This window comes from Argentina silus (genome assembly GCF_951799395.1).
Source record: "Argentina silus genome assembly, chromosome: 20".
Taxonomy (NCBI): Eukaryota; Metazoa; Chordata; class Actinopteri; order Argentiniformes; family Argentinidae; genus Argentina; species Argentina silus.
In genome coordinates, this window is record NC_139674.1 from 14,819,334 (window position 1) to 14,839,425 (window position 20,092).

Consider the following 20,092-nt stretch of genomic DNA (forward strand, 5'->3'; position numbering starts at 1 on the left):
TCATCCCTGCTCTCATCCCTGCTCTCATCCCTGCCCTCATCCCTACTCTCATCCCTGTTCTCATCCCTGCCCTCATCCCTGCTCTCATCCCTGTTCTCATCCCTGCTCTCATCCCTGTTCTCATCCCTGCCTCCAAGTGACCTGACATTCCAACACAACGACTGAAACAATCGCTTTTCTTTTCTTCTTGTTTTCTCCCTGTTTCGCTTTTCTTTTCGATTGTTCTCTTTATTGGAATGTAATGTCTTTTTTTTTCTTTTTCTAATTCATTTTCTAATCCTAAATGGACAGAATTGAGGTGGAATCGACCAATTATCCTTTCAAATCCCACAACTGCCGTCCAATCAGGGGTTCCCGTCGTTGTGGTGGTGGGATGGTGGGGTGTATGGTGGGATGGTGGGGTGTATGGTGGGGTGTATGGTGGGATGGTGGGATTGTGGGGTGTATGGTGGGATGGTGGGGTGTATGGTGGGATGGTGGGATTGTGGGGTGTATGGTGGGATGGTGGGATTGTGGGGTGTATGGTGGGGTGTATGGTGTGCGGAGGGCTGGTAGGGGCGTGTTCTTGTGTATGTTTGTTGTGTGTATGCATGGTGTGGGTGTGGGTGGGTGTGGGTGTGGGGCTCTGTATGCACACAATGCTCCACTTGTGCGCTATAGAATGGAGTTATGGCCTTTGTCCTGTCAGCATTCCCCTATTGGAAGGCGACACCCCTCCCCCCTCCACACCCCTCCCCCCTCCACACTGTGGACCCCACAATACTCTCTTTCAACACCCATCACAGTGAAAGAGAGAGAGAGAGACCCCCAAAGAACCTTCCCTGGGAGTCACACACGCCAACCTGCATCCAGACCTATGTGTGTCTCTCTTGTGTAAGGAGAGAAACAGGGAGATGGGGGAGAGATGGGGGAGGGAGGGGAGGGAGAACATGTGTGTTATCAACTTGATCGTGTGTTACCAACTTGAAGGTGGATGTCTGTCATGTGCTCTGTGTTCTGTTACCTCATGACCAGCTCTGATTCAGTTACAGAGGAAATGGAGGGAAGGAAAGCTAGACGAAAAAGCAGTCACCAGTTCTTCACCCAATAACTCTCCCAGGCTCTTTCTCTAAAACCATTCACTACTACCACACACACACACACACACACACACACACACACGTGCAGGAACGCTCTCTACCAAAGGTACATCAGAACAAGCCAGGACAGGGCTGTGTTGACATAGCAGAGAGATTGAGACATAACAGGTGATTATTACAGTACAACTCCACCGACTCCCTGGTGTCATCAACTCATTACAGCCGCTTGTAGAAAAACACACACAGGTTGTCATGAATGAAAGGTGCTGAGAGACAGACAGACAGACAGACACAGAGACAGACAGAGAGGAAGGCAGGCAGAGAGGCAGGCAGACAGACAGACAGGAAGGCAGGCAGAGACAGACAGACAGACAGAGAGAGAGACACAGAGACAGACAGACAGAGAGGAAGGCAGGCAGACAGAGACAGACGGGTAGAGAGACAGGTAGGTAGACAGAGAGAGAGACAGGAAGACAGGCAGAGACAGACAGACAGACAGGAAGGGTTAGGATTAGACAGACAGACAGTCAGTCAAACGAACAGGTGAACATTCTTTCACAGATACTATACCGCATACAAGAAACAGTAGCTGGCGGCCCAGACCATCAACACACTGTAAAGACCCTAACCCGACCAACACATAAACCATACAAACAGAAACCACAATTATACCGTACATGTTTGTTTACGGGTTGTTAACCATTTCCCCTCGCTCATCGGCACCTGTGTTTTTCATTTGCACACAAACCGTCGCCATACGCCGCTGCTAAGCACCATTATAAAACCGCCGGGATTCCTTTCACAGAAATCCCTGCCTCGTTCACAGCAAACAGGAGGTGTGTTGGTATGTACAAACTTGAACGTGTGAATAGGTGTGTGAGTTGTGATTTGCCTATGTAGAGTGTGGGTGAGAGGACGAGAGATGGAGAGGAGGGAGGGAGGGGGAGGGAGGGAGGGGGGGAGGGAGTGAACGTGTGTGAACACGAAGGCTCAGTGAAGGCCGCAGGACACAGAGGGAGAAAAACATTAGAGGCGAATCAACAGGAATCGTGTGGCAGATCTAGAGTACACACACATACCTCGCTTACTCACTTCACGGAATGTCTTCTCTCTCTCACACACACACACACACACACACACAAACACATCTCTCTCTCACACACACACACCGTTCACACACAAACACATCTCTCTCTCTCTCTCTCTCTCACACACACACCGTTCACACACAAACACATCTCTCTCTCTCTCTCTCTCTCTCTCACACACACATCGTTCACACACAAACACATCTCTCTCTCTCTCACACACACACACACCTTTCACCCACATCTCTCTCTCTCTTTCACACACACACACACACCTTTCACCCACATCTCTCTCTCTCTCTCTCACACACAATGTTGACACTGCTGAAGCTAAGCTAAGTCCTCTAAATCAGCAGCAGAGACGTGTTGAGAGAGAGATCTACTGAGTTTGATGCATCTGCACCAAGGATAGCGTGTGTGTGTGTGTGTGTGTGTGTGTGTGTGTGTGCGTGCGTGCCTGCCTGTGTGCGTTTGGGGATCAACAATCCTCTCTCTCAGTGTCCTGTTCCGATGAAGTGACAGATGGCAACACTTTCACTCATCCTAACACTTCACTCTGCCGAATAGTGTTTCAATATCACGCCAAGCTGCTGACAGGGCCAGGGACCGACCCCGGCTGTGGTTCTGTCTCAGGGCTTCAGCTTCCGGGCGTAATGCCCCCCCAGACCCCTAGTGTGATAGCATCTACATAGTGATAGCATGTGTCCCCAGCCTTCATTAACCAGCATGGGTGCATTACGCCCTCATCCAACACTAAGTGCTTAATAACATGTATACACACACACGCACGCACGCACGCACAGCAATCCACTCACTTCAGGAATAAATGTTTCCAATGCGCTCAGTCTCACACACACACACCAGTGGCTCAGCATTGCCCTCTTATGGTTATCAATTGGAAGTGTTCCTTTTTTTTTTTTTTATACAGAAGCAGCGATTTTTCGGAGTCTTGCCTGTCCTGCTCCTGCTGCTTGCTGCAGTGCGACACCAAACAGTTAAAAAAGAAAAAGAAAAAAAGTGAGATATTATTACCGGTTACAGGCAGGCATTTCAGCAGAATGATTTTAATTGAATCTCGTCTTCACGTCCCTGGTAGTGTGTGTGTGTGTGTGTGTGTGTGTGTGTGTGTGTGTGTGTGTGTGTGTGTGTGTGTGTGTGTGTGTGTGTGTGTGTGTGTGTGTGTGTGTGTGTGTGTGTTGCGGGTTCAACCTGCTCCAGGAACTCGGCGGATACCTGACTTATTGTCACACAGCGACGACGTCACTTCACGAGGACGCGCTCGAGCCAACACCACGCGACAACAAGAGTAGACAAGATGGCGGCCGCTTTATCAGAGGGATAAGAGCCGTGAAGGAGAGGTAGGAGAGCTACGCTACTTTAAAGCTTTCATGTCTTAAACGCACATCAGCGGTGTGGGTCGTGTGAGACGGTGTACACTTTACTGTGCGATGCCACACGCGTGTCGACGGTACAATTCTAAGCAGGAAGAATTGACCCCTAACGCCTGAGCTTGGCAAGCATTAGCATGATATAGCTAGCCGGCTAACAAATTAGCCAACTACTGGCAGTTCGGGAGCGGATTTTATGTTCTGTACCGTGTAGTTAGCCGGCTAGCCAGCTAGTTAGCCGGGTCCCTGTGGCTGGTGAGTTAGCGGGGCGACAGACTTGCCGCCAGTCAGAGCACAAGGCAAGGGCACCTCGCAGGCGCGTCCCCGGGATGCTGATATTCACCATAACTTCTTAGTTCTTTACCTACCTAACAAACGTCAAGGCTGGTTTTCAAAAGTGGATAGAAACAAGTGTGTGTGTGTGTGTGTTAAATGAGTTATGTTCTAGTATGTCAATTAGCTAATGAACTTTACGAGGACGCGTTTCTCAAAGCAACAACCGAGCGGCTTGTTGTAAACAAGGGAGCGAGGCAGCTCGGTAGAAGTTGGCGAGCTAGCTGCACTAGAGAGGTTTATTGGTCAAAATAAAACGTTAAAAATAATAAAGTCATCCAGCTATGCTTGCTGGTTATCCGAGGAATGTCTGAGCCAACAACTCCTTATGTTGCATCAGAGTTGTATCATTCGTAGTTAAGAAATGAGTCACAGTAATGTTTGTGAATTGGACTCTGGCCTTTTATTAATGATATACATGATTAGAAGAGACACGACGGGAAAGTATGTAGCTCGTTAATAGATCAACATATCAATCGATACATCATTTGCTTTGATTTGCCTCAAGGGTAACGACTACGTACCACTAGGTCAGGTTGTTGTCAGGGATGACAACTTATTTTTACCGCAGGGAGGCCACAGGGGATGGTAAACAGTAACCCACTGATAAACACTGTCCCTCTCATGTATTCTCACTGGTAACCCCCCCCCCCCCCCAAAGCTGAGAGTCTAGCTTGTTGTTTTGTTCATGAAGGTGGAGGCTGTGGACATGGTCAGGTAGAACTGGCCACTTGGAAGGAGTTGTTTAGACCAGGAGTGTCTGAAGCTGCAAGCCTCAGGTTTCCTCCTTTCCCTCTTATCCCTCTCTTTTCACTTTCCTGATCACTTTCTCTCTCTCTCTCTCTCTCTCTCTCCTATTCACTCTCTCTCTCTCTCTCTCTCTCTCTCTCTCTCTCCTATTCACTCTCTCTCTCTCTCTCTCTCTCTCTCTCCTATTCTCTCTCTCTCTCTCTCTCTCTCTCTCTCTCTCTCTCTCTCCTATCTGTGTTTTTCTCTCTTCCCCCTCTTCGCTCCCTGTAAGGCAGCCTGTACACAGACAAAGGGGGCTCCACCCTCCCAGCTCGGCCCTCCTTTGTTGGCTGGGCTTAAGTCCTCTTTGGCCCCAGTTGGGGGGCGATGGAGTAGAGACTCACACGGGGGATCCCCCATCCCAACAGCTCTCACCCCCCCCCCCCCCCCCCGGGGTACGCAACTTATCGCAGAGGGGTGCACAAGAGGAAATCTATTACAGCGCCGTCCCATCTGATTTACATTTCCAGTCAAATGTGGTCTTTGGTGAAATTGGCTCACTCCTCCCCAATCCAATGACATCATAATTAGAAGTGTTGTAGCCTACATTCCGATAAATGATTGTTGTGCCGGTCTGCCAGGGAAGCACCGATTATCACCTTTTTATTGCGGATTCCGAGTACTGAGCTTTGATTGTCGGCCGATACCAGTCTGATAAAAGGCTCTTTCTTTTAAATGTGAAATGCTCCTGCCACCCCTCATAACACCCCACAACCCCACATAACCCCTCACAACCCCTCATAACACCTCACAACCCCTCATAACACCTCAACCCCTCACAATCCCTCAACACCTCAACCCCCCCAACTTCTCACAACACCCCCCAACCCCTCAACCCCTCACACCGATGCTCATTATCGGTCCGGTGCGTCTCGACTGTCTGCTAGCAGTCTGTTTTTAAACGACCTATTTGTCATCCATCTTCATTAAATTCTTAGCAATTGGACCTCGGTGCTTTCAGTTTAAACACTTATACAATCACCACAGAGAGAAAAGAAGAAGAAGAAAAGATTGGCATTGGATCAAACGGAGGCCATGTGGGCTGTTCATCAAAGACAACAGTGTAGGAAAGTTGATTTATGTTAATGTTGTTTAGATGTGGCTTTTGATGCAGATGTTTCCCCTGCTAACCCCCCCCCCCCCCCCCCCCAGATAACACCATGCCGTGGGAGCGCCCAGTTTCTCAGCTCGCTGCGGTCACCATGGTGATCTGAAGCCAGTGTGGACGGACGTGTCACAAACACTGACACCCGCCCGCCCACACACACGCATGCACGCGCACACACTGACTGGCCCCTCCAGGCGTGCTGTGTGTTGTGTGATGGACAGGTGTAAACACGTGGGGAGGCTGCGGCTGGCCCCGGACCACTCCATCCTGAACCCCCAGAAGTGGCACTGTCTGGACTGCAACACCACCGAGTCCGTGTGGGCGTGCCTGGGCTGCGCCCACGTGGCGTGCGGCCGCTACATCGAGGAGCACGCCCTGCAGCACTTCCACCACCAGCGCCACCCGCTGGCCATGGAGGTGAACGAGCTCTATGTCTTCTGCTACCTGTGCGACGACTACGTGCTGAACGACAACGCCACGGGGGACCTGAAGCTGCTGCGGAGCACGCTGAGCGCCATCCAGAGCCAGCGCTACGAGGTGACGACGCGCAGCGGGCGCACCCTGCGCTCGGCCAGCGCCGCCCCCGACGCGCCGGCGCCCTGCGGCGCCCGGGAGCTGCAGCTGAGGGACGAGGACAGGATGTTCACGGCGCTCTGGCACCGCCGCCGGTCGCTCATGGGCCGCGTGTTCCGCAGCTGGTTCGCCCAGACGGAAGGCGGGAGGAGGCGGGAGGAGGAGGAGAGGCAGGAGGAGGAGGAGGAGGCGCGGAGGAAGGAGGCGCGGGAGAAGAGGAGGACGCTGAAGAGGCAGGTGCTGGAGGAGCTGGAGAGCGCCCCTCCGAGGAAGAGCCATCGCCTGAGGAGGAAGAGTCGTAAAGCTGCTGCTGCCGCGGCCGCGGCCGCCGTGTCCCCCCGCCCTACACGCTCACGGACCCCCGGTACCCCTCGCTCCGCCCCGGCCCCCACCCCCACCCCACGCCCAAGGACCCAGATCCCTCCCGCTCACACTCCCAAAAAAGTGGGCCGACCTAAAAAAAACGAACAGCCCAAAACACGCACACCCTCCACCGCCAAACCCAAACAGAGAGCTGCCTCAGCCCCCTCCAGGACTACCCCCACCCCTGCCCCCGCCCCTGCCCCCCGCCGGCCCCCCTCCAAACAGGGCGACTCTCCCCTCAAACGCCGGCCCACCGTGACCCCGGGGGTCACGGGCCTGCGGAACCTGGGCAACACCTGCTACATGAACTCCATCCTGCAGGTGCTGAGCCACCTGCACATCTTCAGGGAGTGCTTCCTCCGCCTGGACCTGACCCAGGCGCTGGAGCTGCTGGCCTCGGCCGTCCACGGCCAGCTGGTGGTCCCCCAGGCCTCCTCCCCTCTCACCCCCCAGAGGAGGGGGCCCCAGGCGGGCGTGGGGCTGAGCGGGGGGGCCTCCCGGTCACGCAGCATGGAGCTCATCCAGCCCAAGGAGCCCAGCTCCAAACACATATCCCTGTGCCATGAGCTGCACACCCTGTTCCAGGTCATGTGGTCTGGGAAGTGGGCGCTAGTGTCGCCCTTCGCCATGCTGCATTCGGTGTGGCAGCTGATCCCCGCGTTCCGGGGCTACGCCCAGCAGGACGCCCAGGAGTTCCTGTGTGAGCTGCTGGACAAGGTGCAGCGGGAGCTGGAGAGCACGGGCACACACACGCCCCCCACGGGGGTCCCGCACACGCAGAGGAGGCTCATCAAACAGGTGCTCAGCATCGTCAACACCATCTTCCACGGCCAGCTGCTCAGCCAGGTAAGAGACACACTCCTACACACGCATGCACACACACACACACACACACGCACACACACTTACACACACATGCGCACACACACACACATACCTACACACACATGCACACACACACACGCTTACACACACACTCCTACACACACACTTACACACACACACATACCTACACACTCGTACACACACACACACACACACTCACACTCCTACGCACGCACACACACATACCTACACACGCATGCACACACTCGTACACACACACTCCTACACACACACACACGACGATTCAACAAAAAATGCTCTTAAACATTCTTTGCTGTTTAATGGGGGTGATTTTGGTATGTTAGGCTTTGGCCACATACATATGAGCAACATGTTTGTTTGACACCAAGACCACCGATGTCCTGGGATTCAACCAACAGTCTGCAGAGAAACGCACTTCACCCAGTCAGCAGCAATTACATTTCACAGAAAATAATACCAAATAATACCAAATAATACCAAATGTCAAATATAAGATGATTGTCACACCGAATGAGGAAGGCTCCTGAATGTGAGTGGGGGAAGGATCAAGGGATCGAGAGATTTTGGGTCCAAGTTCTACTCTGCGAGGCAGAGCACACACACACACACACACACACACACACACCTGCTCTTGCTTAACAAGGGGCTGAGTGTGTGTATTTGGGGGGCCAGTAAAGCTGTGTGTGTCTCAGACAGTCCAGTATCTGTTTAAACAATCACATTAGATCAGCTGCCTTTGGCTTCCCTCAGATCTCTCTTACCCCTCTCCCTCCCTCCCTCCTTCCTTCCTTCCCTCCCCACCTCCCTCTCTCCCTCCCCACCTCTCTCTCTTCCTCCCTCCCTCCTCCCCACCTCCCTCTCTCCCTCCCTATTCCTTCCCTCCCCACCTCCCTCCCTCTCTCCCTCCCTCCCTCCCTCTCTCCCTCTCTCCCTCCCTCCCTCCCTCCCTCTCTCCCTCCCTCAGGTGACGTGTCTGGCCTGCGACCACCAGTCCAACACCGTGGAGCCGTTCTGGGACCTGTCTCTGGAGTTTCCGGAGCGTTACCATAGTAACAGCCGGGAGGTGGCGGCGCAGGCATCCTGCCGGTTGACGGAGATGCTCGCCAAGTTCACCGAGACGGAGGCGCTGGAGGGCAACATCTACGCCTGCGACCAGTGCAACAGTGAGTCTCACGCGCGCGCGTGCATGAACGCACGCTTTGAAACGCCCTATTTAATTATTATTAACTGTTTGAATGCAGCTATTAACTTTTAGATTCAACTTTTCAGAAACACACACACACACACACACACACACACACTCTCTCACTCACAGGGTCAGTCAGACACACACACACCCTGGTGCAGGCTGAAGTGCTCCCTCTAGTGGTGCAGTGTGAGGTGACACCCTTCCCCCCGTGTCTTCAGGTAAACGGCGTCGGTTCTCCTCCAAGCCCGTCATCCTGACCGAGGCCCAGAAACAGCTGATGGTCCACAAACTGCCTCAGGTCCTCCGGCTGCACCTCAAACGCTTCAGGTACGCCCCGCCCCGCGCCACAGCCACGGGAGGCCGGCCGAGGTAGAAATCGGAGGGGGGGGGGCTTGTTGTAATGCGTGGACCGGAATGAGGAATGGTATCAAACACACGCGTTTGTGCGTGTGTGTGTTTACAAATGAGCCTGTCCTCCGATTTCTACCTCTTGACAGCGACTGACACAGCCACACCCCAGAGCTTTTGTGTTCCATGATTGGTCCGTTGGCTTGTCCGTTGAGCAGCCTGTGGTTGTGATTGGTCTGCAGGTGGTCTGGGCGGAACCATCGGGAGAAGATCGGGGTCCACGTCAGCTTCGACCAGCTCCTCAACATGGAGCCCTACTGCTGCCGAGACTCCTCCCCCAAAGGCTCGCCCTGCTCGGGCCCCGCCTCCTCAGGCTCGCCACGCCCCAAACACTTCCTCTACGAGCTGTCCGCGGTGGTGATGCATCATGGGAAAGGCTTCGGCTCTGGCCACTACACTGCCTACTGCTACAACAAAGAGGGGGGTGAGTCACACACACACACACACACACACACACTGCCTACTGCTGCAACAAAGAGGGGGGTGAGACAGAACTTTATTATTATCATGGAATGTAGAATCTAACCTCCCCCCCCCCCCTCCTCCTCCTCCTCCTCCTCCTCCGCAGGGTTCTGGGTTCACTGTAATGACTCTCAGCTGAACGTGTGTTCTGTGGAGGAGGTCTGCCGCGCCCAGGCCTACATCCTGTTCTACACGCAGTGTCACACTCAGGACAAAGACCGGCCGCGATAGGACCACGCTCCACTGACCCCGCCCCCTCGGTACCTCATGACGTCAGCACCGCCACCACCACCAAAACATCTCAGCTCCCTCTCTCCCTCCCCCTCTCTCCCACCCATCTCTCTCTCTCCCTCCCTCTCCCTCTCACCCATTTCTCTCCCTCCCTCTCCCTCTCTCTCTCACCCATCTCTCTCCCTCCCTTTCTCTCTCACCCATTTCTCTCCCTCCCTCTCTCTCTCCCACCCATCTCTCTCTCTCTGGGCATTGATCTCCTCGAGGGGGAGGAAGAATCCTTTGATTTATATTTTTCTATAAGGAATAGAGACTTAAAGGACTCTTTTTTTAAAACATGATTCTACTCTGTGAATTTCTTGTACATGGTGTTTATATGTTTTTTTTTTTCTATCTTGTAAGCGTGTTGACGTTTGTGTTTGATTGTGTACAGGTGTATTTTATAAACCAGAGCGTGAGCCAAGGTGTGTCCTAGTAGCAGCTGACAGGCAGACAGACAGGCAGGCAGGCAGGCAGGCAGACAGACTTTGGTCAGGTGTGACCTACATGGAAGTGTCCTATACTATACGTCTACAGGTATTCAGGTGTCGACCTTCCTGCTCCTGTGTGCTTTCTGACCTGTGGTTGTCAATCAAGCCGATCAGCTCAGCTGTTCCTCAGCGCCTCGCCAGACAGGTGACTACGGGACCGCCCGGTCGGTCCAGACACCCAGCTGGACGTAGAATACTCCAGGTGGTTCTGTCTCCTCACACCGGTCCGCTCCAGAACCAAACCAACCCACTCGTCTTCAACAGGCGCATAGAGCTGGAGATTACTTGTGGACTTTTTTTTTTCTTTTTTTCTTTCTTACCTGTTCAATCCTTCCAGAGGTACACCTGTCGAAGACGAGGAGACGGGGCTTCAGGGGTTGTGTCTGGCAGGACTAACCAATGTTTTTTTGGGGGGGTATACCTCTGTATTACTTCTGGGTCAGTCAGGAAGTGGTTAATGATTGGCTGATCTCAAGCCAAAGCACGGTGGGAAATGTTGACAGCTTCTCTCAGCTTTTCCCAAAAACAATTACAACATTTTACAGGATATTTTTTTTAATCTTTTCTGGTTTTTGGAAAAAAAACAAAAAAACTTTTGTAACCTGTCTCCAAAGGGATGTTTTTATGTCTAAATGCTGCCCCCTATCTTCCCCAGAATGTAAATGTCTTCAGTGGGGTTGGTGTTTTTTATGCCTGTAAGAATCCCTTTGACAGATACTGTGGCTGAAGTCTCACTGAGTGTCAGAGAGAAGTGTCCTTTATTGTCAGAGCAAATATATTTGTGTAGTTCTTTTGCCAAAAGAGCAGATTTGGTGTCAACAACACAACGAGGCTGCACGGTAGGACTACTATCCTGGCCAGCATTTAGAAAATGAATGTATTCTTTTACTCTCTTTTGACAAAAGTTTGAAGTTGATTTTTTTTTTTTTTTAAATGAGGCCATTTAACTGTCATAGAAACTCAGATGTGTATAGTTTTATACAGTATCTTTCACCCATTTTCAATGTTTTGAATCACCAGCAGTATAGACACATCTACATGAGATGTGATCAGTCTCTCCTGTGTGTGTGTGTGTGTAGATGTACTGTATATTTGACTAAGTGTAACATACCTGGAAAGATGTAATTAGGTCCTTGCAGTGTGTGTGTGAGAGAGAGTGTGTGTGTGAGAACTGTTCTCAGACTCAGTCTACATGTTGTTCCTTCTCTGGTTCAACTTTCAGAGGGAGAATTCAAAGCACATTTCATGTCTGATGAGTCTGTTGGTGTCGTCACCCTCCTCCTCCTCCCTGGATGCATGTATACATTGATGGAAGTGATACTATGCAAATTGTTACCTCAATTTTAAGAGAAAATTACCTCAATTAAAATGAGAATATTTTTTCATTTTTCTAAGAAAAACCTGACTGTGTGATTTCATTGACCTCAGCCGTGTGTGTGGTCTTATGAGACAGAACACCACGCTGGACCACCTCATGCAGAACACAACCCAGTTAACTCATTCAGCGCCGAGGGGGAATAAAGTCGCCCACAGTCAACATTCTAGAGCGCCACGGGTGATTTTATTCACCAAAAATGCATAAATTATGATACTTCATTTTGTAGCCAATCAAAGTACTGTTGCTAGGTAGACACCACATGGAACACTCCAGGTGGCGAGTGTTCCGGAACTCTGGCTGTTGGGTTAAAAACAGGAACTAGTCCTGCAGTGTTCTGTGCTTCATATGACCCCCCCCACGTTAGTTTGGGCGAGGGAACCTACAGGGACCCAGCATTTCAGAACATCTCATCTGGATCAGAACGATCCAGCTTCTTCTTCTTTTTTTTTTTTTTTTTTACTATCCTGGATCAGATCCAAACCGGCTGATTTTTTCCCCCCCATGCTACTAAAAATCTGCCAGGTGGATCTGATCCTGGATAGCAAAAAAAAACACTCCGGATCATTCTGCTCTAGATTAAATCTTGGGATATACTGGGCCCTGGAGCCCTGCCAGGGCCAGTAGGACCAGGTGGTGAATCTTCATCCATCCCTCATTCAAGAAACACAACCTCTCCGCCCGAGGTCAACTAGAGAGAGAGAAAGCTAGGATCCAGAGCGAGAGCAAAATTATTGTTTATTCAATCTTTTTTTTTCTTACAAAAACATTTCAGGGAATTCAAAATGAAGCGCTACACCAGGTACATACGATGGCAAGCAGCCATTTCAAAGATATTTTACAAAATATCAAAGAAACATGCGACTGGAGAGGTGGAGTGCAGAGGCCCCTCCCCCAGAGTGGCAGAAGCCAAACGTACAGCTGCGGATGTGTGGGTCCTGTGTGGTCGTCATGGCCACAGGCCCCCCGCCCCCAGCTCAAAGGGGAGGGGGAGTTTTACCATTCCAGGCAGCCCTAGTCCTAGTCCTAGTCCCAGTCCTAGTCCCAGTCCCAGTCCCAGCCCTAGTCCCAGTCCCACCTGCCAGAACCTCTGGTTCCTGACTGTAATGCTAGTGACCAGTGGACACCCACCGTGGTTCCTAGTTTGGTATTCTAGTCAGGCTGGAGGACTGCTGTCTGTAAGGTTTAAGTAGGAGAGGTGGGGGGGGGGGGGGGGGGGGGGATCGTATACTATCGTTGTGTTTGAATACTGGGGTTCTTTCCTAAGGAGAGGCAGCTTGAATACATATTTAACTGTTTAACAGTTTACTTTAAGTTTTGTGGAAAAATGGCTTGGCTGATGAAGGGGGGGGGGGGGGGCCCTTCAGAAAATGGCTGGGAGACACCGGTGTGTCCATGCTAATGAGAGGCGCACAGCAAGGCTTAACCCCCCCGCCCCCCTCCCTGACTGAAGCAAGATGAGTGAACATGACGACCGAGCTGAAGTATTAACGTGGGTGTCAGTCAGACACCCCCCACACCCCCACCACCCCCAAAACAAATAATAATACAAAATTCAGCCGCTGCTAAGGAAGCCAAGTCCCCCTCCCTGCTCGCTCTAGGTAAGTAGAAAGGAAAACTGCATTCTGGGTACTTAACAGCAGCGTATCGTAGCCTTGGCCGCTGCTCTCTTGCCACAGGGCGAGAGAGAGAAGAGAGAGAGAGAAGAGAAGAGAGAGAGAAGAGAGAGAGAGAGAAGAGAAACAAAAAAGAGAGATCCTGTATTGGATGCTCTTTTCTGTTAAGAGAGTGCAGGCAATGTTTCTGTGTGTTTATTCTCTGTAGTGGGGATAGGAGGGGAGGGGGTGGGGTGGGGTGGGGGGGGTTGTGTGGTGATAGGAGGGAGGGAGGGGGGGGGGGGGGGGAATCAGTAGTCGTCCCCCCGGCTCACCACCTCTTTGCAGGTGGGCCTGAGCAGGATGGTGTGCTCGAACTGGGCCGTGTAGCAGCCTTTGGAGTCACAGAGGGGGGGGTAGGGGTCCACGATGCCCAGGTCACACAGGTTCTTCAGGGCCATCAGGTACTTGCTCTCGCCCAGCCGGTCCAGCCAACGGCGGCAGAAGGCCAGCGTGCCGAAGCTCTCGTTGATGACGTTCAGCAGGTGCTTGGCCCGGGGGAGTCTGGACAGACAGAAAGGGAGGATGTGGGTGACACTGGGACATACACAGGTCCAGGACTCACAGGCTAGACAAGTCCCTGTGTCTGTGTCTATCTCTCTCTCACACACTCACACACAGCTTACCTGATTGGGACATGTCCAACGTCAAAGTTCTTCATGTAATGGGAGCACTCCATGTCATCATGGACCACGCCCTTCCCAGTGCTGCCGAATGTCTCGATAGCATATACCTCTCCCTCCTGGAGGGGGGGGGGGGGGGGGAGAGAGAGAGACAGACAGAGAGAGAGAGAGAGGTTCAGACTTTGTCCATTGATCATCAATAACAGCACAGTGTGTTACATTCAGCATAAAGTACAAGGACAAAAACTGATTTTTGGAACGCTTGTACTGTGAATTGCTCTTTTATGACAATCTCAACCTTCCCAGGTTGTGTATTACTGTCTAATTGCACTGAGTCACCTCTCAAGAGCACACCATTACTCACTGTAATGATGTTCAGTGGGACTGGGACTCATCTCCCTCCCTCCCTCCAATTACCCCTCCACAGGTATCGCAACGGGCTCATCAGCAAACTGTGGCATCAAACAAGTGTGGCATGCATCTCACACACACACACCCACCTCCATCCAGACACACACACACCCACCTCCATCCAGACACACACACACACACACACACCCACCTCCATCCAGACACACCCACCTCCATCCAGACACACCCACACACACACCCACCTCCATCCAGACACACACCCACCCACCTCCATCCTCGTGGCTTCGCCTCCCTTGACGATGGGGACCGTCTTTCCAGCGTGTATCCTGTACTGGCCAATAGAGTGGCCGTTCAGGTTCCGGATTGGCTTCACTGGAGGAGAGAAGAGGATCAAAACACACACACACACACACACATACACACACACAGAGAGATTGTGACTTCTCCCACCCGTCGTCTGTTCTAGAGCTGTTCTGTGGGTGGGTGCGTTGCTGTGGGTGTGTTGCTGTGGGTGGGTGCGTTTCTGTGGGTGCGTTGCTGTGGGTGGGTGCGTTCTGTGGGTGCGTTGCTGTGGGTGGGTGCGTTCTGTGGGTGCGTTGCTGTACCTTGGTATGTTTTGCCGTCAATCTCCACCTCGTACGACTCCATGACTTCCTGGATGGACTCTCCTACATCACACAGACGCACGTCCACTCCGGCACACTGGAGGAACACCGGGAGGTTAGACTGATCTTAATCTACACACCACACACACTGGAGGAACACCGGGAGGTTAGACTGATCTTAATCTACACACCACACACTGGAGGAACACCGGGAGGTTAGACTGATCTTAATCTACACACCACACTAACATCCAGCTGCTTTTTGGAGGGCTGTGTTTGTGTGGGGGTGTGGGTGTGTTTGTGTGGGGGTGTGTGTATGTGTGGGTGTGTGTGTGTGTCCTACCTTGATTCCAGTGTTGGTGGCGTCTCTGACGGCCTCCAGCAGCTTGTCGTATTTGGGGTTGAAGGTGACGGTGAAGGCACAGTCAATGATCCGCCCTGGAAACACACACAGCATAACCATCATACTGGTCTGAGCAGACGAGTTTCCTCTGTGTGTGTGTGTGTGAGAGTATGTGTACAGTATGTGTGTGTGTACAGTATGTGTGTGTGCGTGAGGGGGTGGGCCGCACCGTTGATGTGCGTGCCGAAGTCTATCTTGCAGACGTCGTCGTACTGCAGCACGGTGGGGTCCCCGGCGTTGGGGGTGTAGTGGGCGGCACAGTTGTTGAGGGAGCAGCCGGTCGGGAAGGCCAGGCCCGCGTTCAGACCGTTCTCCTTGATCAGCTTCCTGGAACAGCCCTCCAACCGCTCACTGGGAGGGAGGAGGGGGGGGGGGGGGGAGGGGGGTGAACATCGAAGCAGCTTGGCAGCTATACACACACAATGTTGTTGATGGTGGTAATGTTGATGATGGTGGTAATGATGATGATGATGGTGGTAATGATGATGATGGTAATGTTGTTGGTGGTAATGTTGATGATGGTGGTAATGATGTTGATGATGGTGGTAATGATGATGATGGTGGTAATGATGTTGATGATGGTGGTAATGATGTTGATGATGGTGGTAATGATGTTGATGATGGTGGTAATGTTGATGATGGTGGTGGTAATGTTGATGATGGTGGTAATGTTGTTGATGGTGGTAATGTTGTTGTTGATGGTAATGTTGTTGTTGATGATGGTGGTGGTGATGAAGACGAAGGCTCACCAGATGTCGATCATGGTCAGGCCCGGTTTGATCCAGCTGCGGACGTACTGGCGGACCTGCCGGTGGGCCTCGGCCGCCTGCCTGAAGTCGTTCCACTCCTCCTCGCTGGCCTTGTCCAGAACCCTCTTCTCCTCGCTGGTCATCCTCCACGCCGCCGTACGGCTGGAGGCACAGAGACGGGGTCAGCACGCGCACACACACACACTACTGGGGGCACAGAGACGGGGTCAGCACGCACGCACGCACACACACGCACACACTACTGGGGGCACAGAGACGGGGTCAGCACGCACACTCACACACACTACTGGGGGCACAGAGACGGGGTCAGCACGCACACACACACACACAATACCTGGCCTGGCTATATATACACACATATACACACACACACTATACCTGGCCTGTCTACACACACACACACACTCTACACCTGGTCTGTCCACACACACACACACACACACACACACACACACACACACACACACACACACACACACACACACACACACACACACACACACACACACACACACACACACACACTCTCACACACTCTCACACACTCTCTACACCTGGCCTGTCTACACACACACACACACACACACTCTACACCTGGCCTGACTTATATATATATATATACACACACACACACACACACCTCCACCTCCAAGAGGGACGTGTTACTGACACTGTTTATGGCACAACAACCTGCCCTCAATGCCCCCCTCCTGAGAACACTTCACCTGGTACGTGTGTGTGTGTGTGTGTGTGTGTGTGTGTGTGTGTGTGTGTGTGTATGGCTAGGCGTAGTGTAACGGCCAGAGGAGGACAGTGGAGCTGCCACTCCAGTATTACAGTGTTAGAAATACAGGCTGAGAACAGCTACCACACTACACCAGGGCGGGGTGTGTGTGTGTGTGTGTGTGTCCACACGTCTTACCCGTCCTGTAAGGGGGGGTATTCACATTCCTGTCCGATGGGGAAAACGCCACTTGGATACAGATCACAGATTGGCACCGACGGAGGATCAGTCTGAACTTTGGCTGCGTGGAAGAGAAAAGACGACAATCATAACAGACACCAGCGCCTCTGAAACCCGCTCGGCGCCGAGGGGAACGAAGTCGCCCGAACGGTCAACATTCCAGAGTGCCACGGGCGACTTTATTCACCAGAAAGTCATAAATTATGACGCTTCATTTTGTAGCCAATCAAAGTTCTGTTGCTAGGTAAACACCACATAGGTGGTGAGTGTTCTGGAACTCTTTGGCGGTTGGTGGGTTAAAGAGATCCTTCCCTCGTTCCAGTGCTGAGGTGCCGGCCCGGAGCCCGTTAGGCCAGAGTCGTGCGCTCTATTAAACTGGGGGACAAAGGGGAGGGGGGGGGGGCTGTCTGTCTCCCGGGTTGTGCTCCAGCGTGCAGCAGCTTGGCAGGGAGCCAGACCTACAATACTACCCCCCCCCCACCCTACACCACTACCCCCCCCCCCCCCACCCTCTACCACACCCTACACCACTACCCCCCCCCCCACTGCACCCTCTATCACACCCTACACCACTACCCCCCCCCCCCCCCACTACACCCTGTCCTTTACACCCCCCCCCCCCCACCCTGTCCTTTACACCACCATCAATCACCAGTGGAGGAGGTAATAGCCTCCATCAGTCTAACGTCAGCGGAGGTTAACGGCCAACTCACGTCCTTTCTTCTTCTTTTTCTTTTTCTTCTTCTTCCCGGCCGAGTTCTCTCCGTCGTCTCCATCTGAGGTGAGGAGGAGGAGGGGTTCTCAGTCATGTGACCACACATCATGTGACCACCGCGCTGACCTCAGTGTGTGTGTGTGGAGTCCTGGTCGGAGCTCTTACCTTCCTCTCCATCCTCCTCTTTCTCCTTGTCCTCCAGCGCCTGCTTCTCCAGATGTTTGGTCACATCGGCCACCCCATCCCCTTCAGCCTCTGTACTGCCCACTGCAGTGATGGATCACACACACACACACACACACACACACACACGGGTGAGCACATCCTCCTATGCATGCTTAGAGCGCCCAAGGCCACAGTGTGTGTGTGTGTGTGTGTGTGTGTGTGATGACACTTGGGGAAGAGAATGTTGACATGAGAAATGGGCCAAGTGCCTGTGTATGGAATGCACCGTACAGACAGGCCCCCCCCCCTCAACTGACTACCCCCCCCCCTCCTGTTCAGTGACACCCAGTGTCATTACATTCTGCACTCTACATTCACCATTGACATTGCTCAGCTGCTAACAATAATTGCTGCGGCCACATTCATTTATATTATTATTGTTTTTATTAACTTACTATCCTTATGACATTCTATTGTTGTTGTTGTGGATGTTGAGAGCTGCTCTGCCCAAGTTGTATTGTTGTGTACTTGTATTCAATGTAATGACACACAAACGGAACTTGAACTTGGGAGACAATTCCCTTTGGACAATCCCGATGAATCTCTGAGATCAGGAGTCTTGGCAGGAGATCAGAAGTACGTATTGCATTTGTCTATAACCTTGGCACCGGGCGGCGCACGCACATACGCCGAGAAACCGACGTACTGATGTCAGCACTAATCGCTCACTGCCGGTTAATGGACCGGTCGATTGATTCCTGGCAGCGACAGCTTAAAAGGCAACGCCGTAGAAAACGAGTTCGATCGTTACAAAATGTGCGACTATCCGGCAAAACTTTCACCCGTTGCGATGATAAATCTTGAACGTCGTGTAAAACGTACGGTAAGCGGCACTGCGAGTACGGAAGACGGTCAGACTCTCATCCAGCACCGGCAGAGCACATGCCACGGCCAGGGGATGGGAGCTTCCCGGACAATAGTGTTTGACGTTTCGCTCTGGTGTTTTGAACTAGGCTATTTCACACGGATAACTAACGGCGGCTGCTATGCTGACTGCCTCATTTGACTAATTTCCGCCTAAAAAAGACCCAAACTAAACTGTTTATAACATTAGAAATATGATGATCAGATGCAAACGCAGGATGCCATTTGATCGGTAACACTGACGTTTTGTGTGGATATGCTCAGATCATAGTTCAAAATAACATACTACACATGACAAGGAGATAAAGTAAATCAATAATTAAATTAATACTCTAATTAAAGCAGCATTTGGGCCCAATTACGGGCCCGTCCGGCTTAAGAGGTTAAACATCGTGATCAGTCTCCTGCCATCCGGACTGGAAGCCTCGACCAGCAGAATCTGTCCATTTCCAACAAAAACGTGACATTCAGGATCGGTTTCGTGATCTTCGTCTCGCTTCGGTTGCTTTAAAAAAACAAACTACACTTCGGCCTCCCAGCCTTACATAAGCAGTCAAACACCATTCCAGCACACATTATGAAACACCAAAACTTGGCTGAGACAGACAGCTGGAGGCGACACATGCACCGCAGCCCGGACCAGCCCAGACCAGACCAGACCATGCCTACGATAGACTCGGTAACATTCTCATGTTCGCTTCAATCTGTTGAGTAACCACATCTGCCAGGTGTCGGGGCTGACAGAAGTCTCTCTCTCTGTCTCTTTCTAACGGTATTCGGTTGTTTCGAGGCGTGTTTCGTGATCGAGGCGTGTTTCGTAAGGCCTGGCCAGCACGTTACCTCCCGGTTCAGCTCCCGTCTCACAGCATGGGCGACTGCTAGCTAGCTAACTAGCCTGTCTATCCGTCACTCCTTCCCTTACCGGTGGCTGCAGACTTGTTCTTCTTCTTCTTCTTCTTCTTCTTCTTGGCCGTCTCCTCCGACGGGTCAGCCTCCTCCTTTTCTTCCGCCTCCCCGTTCAGCACCGTCTCCGGTTCGGGCTGGTGCTCCGGTACCTGCTCCTCCTGGACCACATCCGCCATGATCGCAGGCGCTAGTGGGAAAGGAAGCGCG

At 52.2% G+C, this 20,092-nt stretch overlaps 2 protein-coding genes across 2 annotated transcripts; one reads left to right on the forward strand and one right to left on the reverse strand.

Moving 5' to 3' along the window:
- The first annotated feature begins 3,442 nt into the window (after positions 1 to 3,442).
- Positions 3,443 to 11,802, forward strand: usp44 (ubiquitin specific peptidase 44). Its single transcript, XM_083691754.1, has 6 exons — positions 3,443 to 3,525; positions 5,830 to 7,567; positions 8,553 to 8,751; positions 8,996 to 9,104; positions 9,368 to 9,609; positions 9,754 to 11,802. Exons 2-6 carry the CDS (start codon positions 5,948 to 5,950, stop codon positions 9,876 to 9,878), a joined length of 2,295 nt encoding a protein of 764 aa, XP_083547880.1. The 5' UTR covers positions 3,443 to 3,525; positions 5,830 to 5,947; the 3' UTR covers positions 9,879 to 11,802.
- A 702-nt stretch (positions 11,803 to 12,504) lies between these two features.
- On the reverse strand, positions 12,505 to 20,092 carry metap2a (methionyl aminopeptidase 2a). Its single transcript, XM_083692342.1, has 11 exons — positions 19,902 to 20,092; positions 18,056 to 18,157; positions 17,889 to 17,951; positions 17,134 to 17,236; positions 16,191 to 16,352; positions 15,611 to 15,792; positions 15,382 to 15,476; positions 15,039 to 15,135; positions 14,702 to 14,805; positions 14,065 to 14,180; positions 12,505 to 13,942 (listed from the first exon to the last, which is right to left on the reverse strand). Exons 1-11 carry the CDS (start codon positions 20,059 to 20,061, stop codon positions 13,690 to 13,692), a joined length of 1,437 nt encoding a protein of 478 aa, XP_083548468.1. The 5' UTR covers positions 20,062 to 20,092; the 3' UTR covers positions 12,505 to 13,689.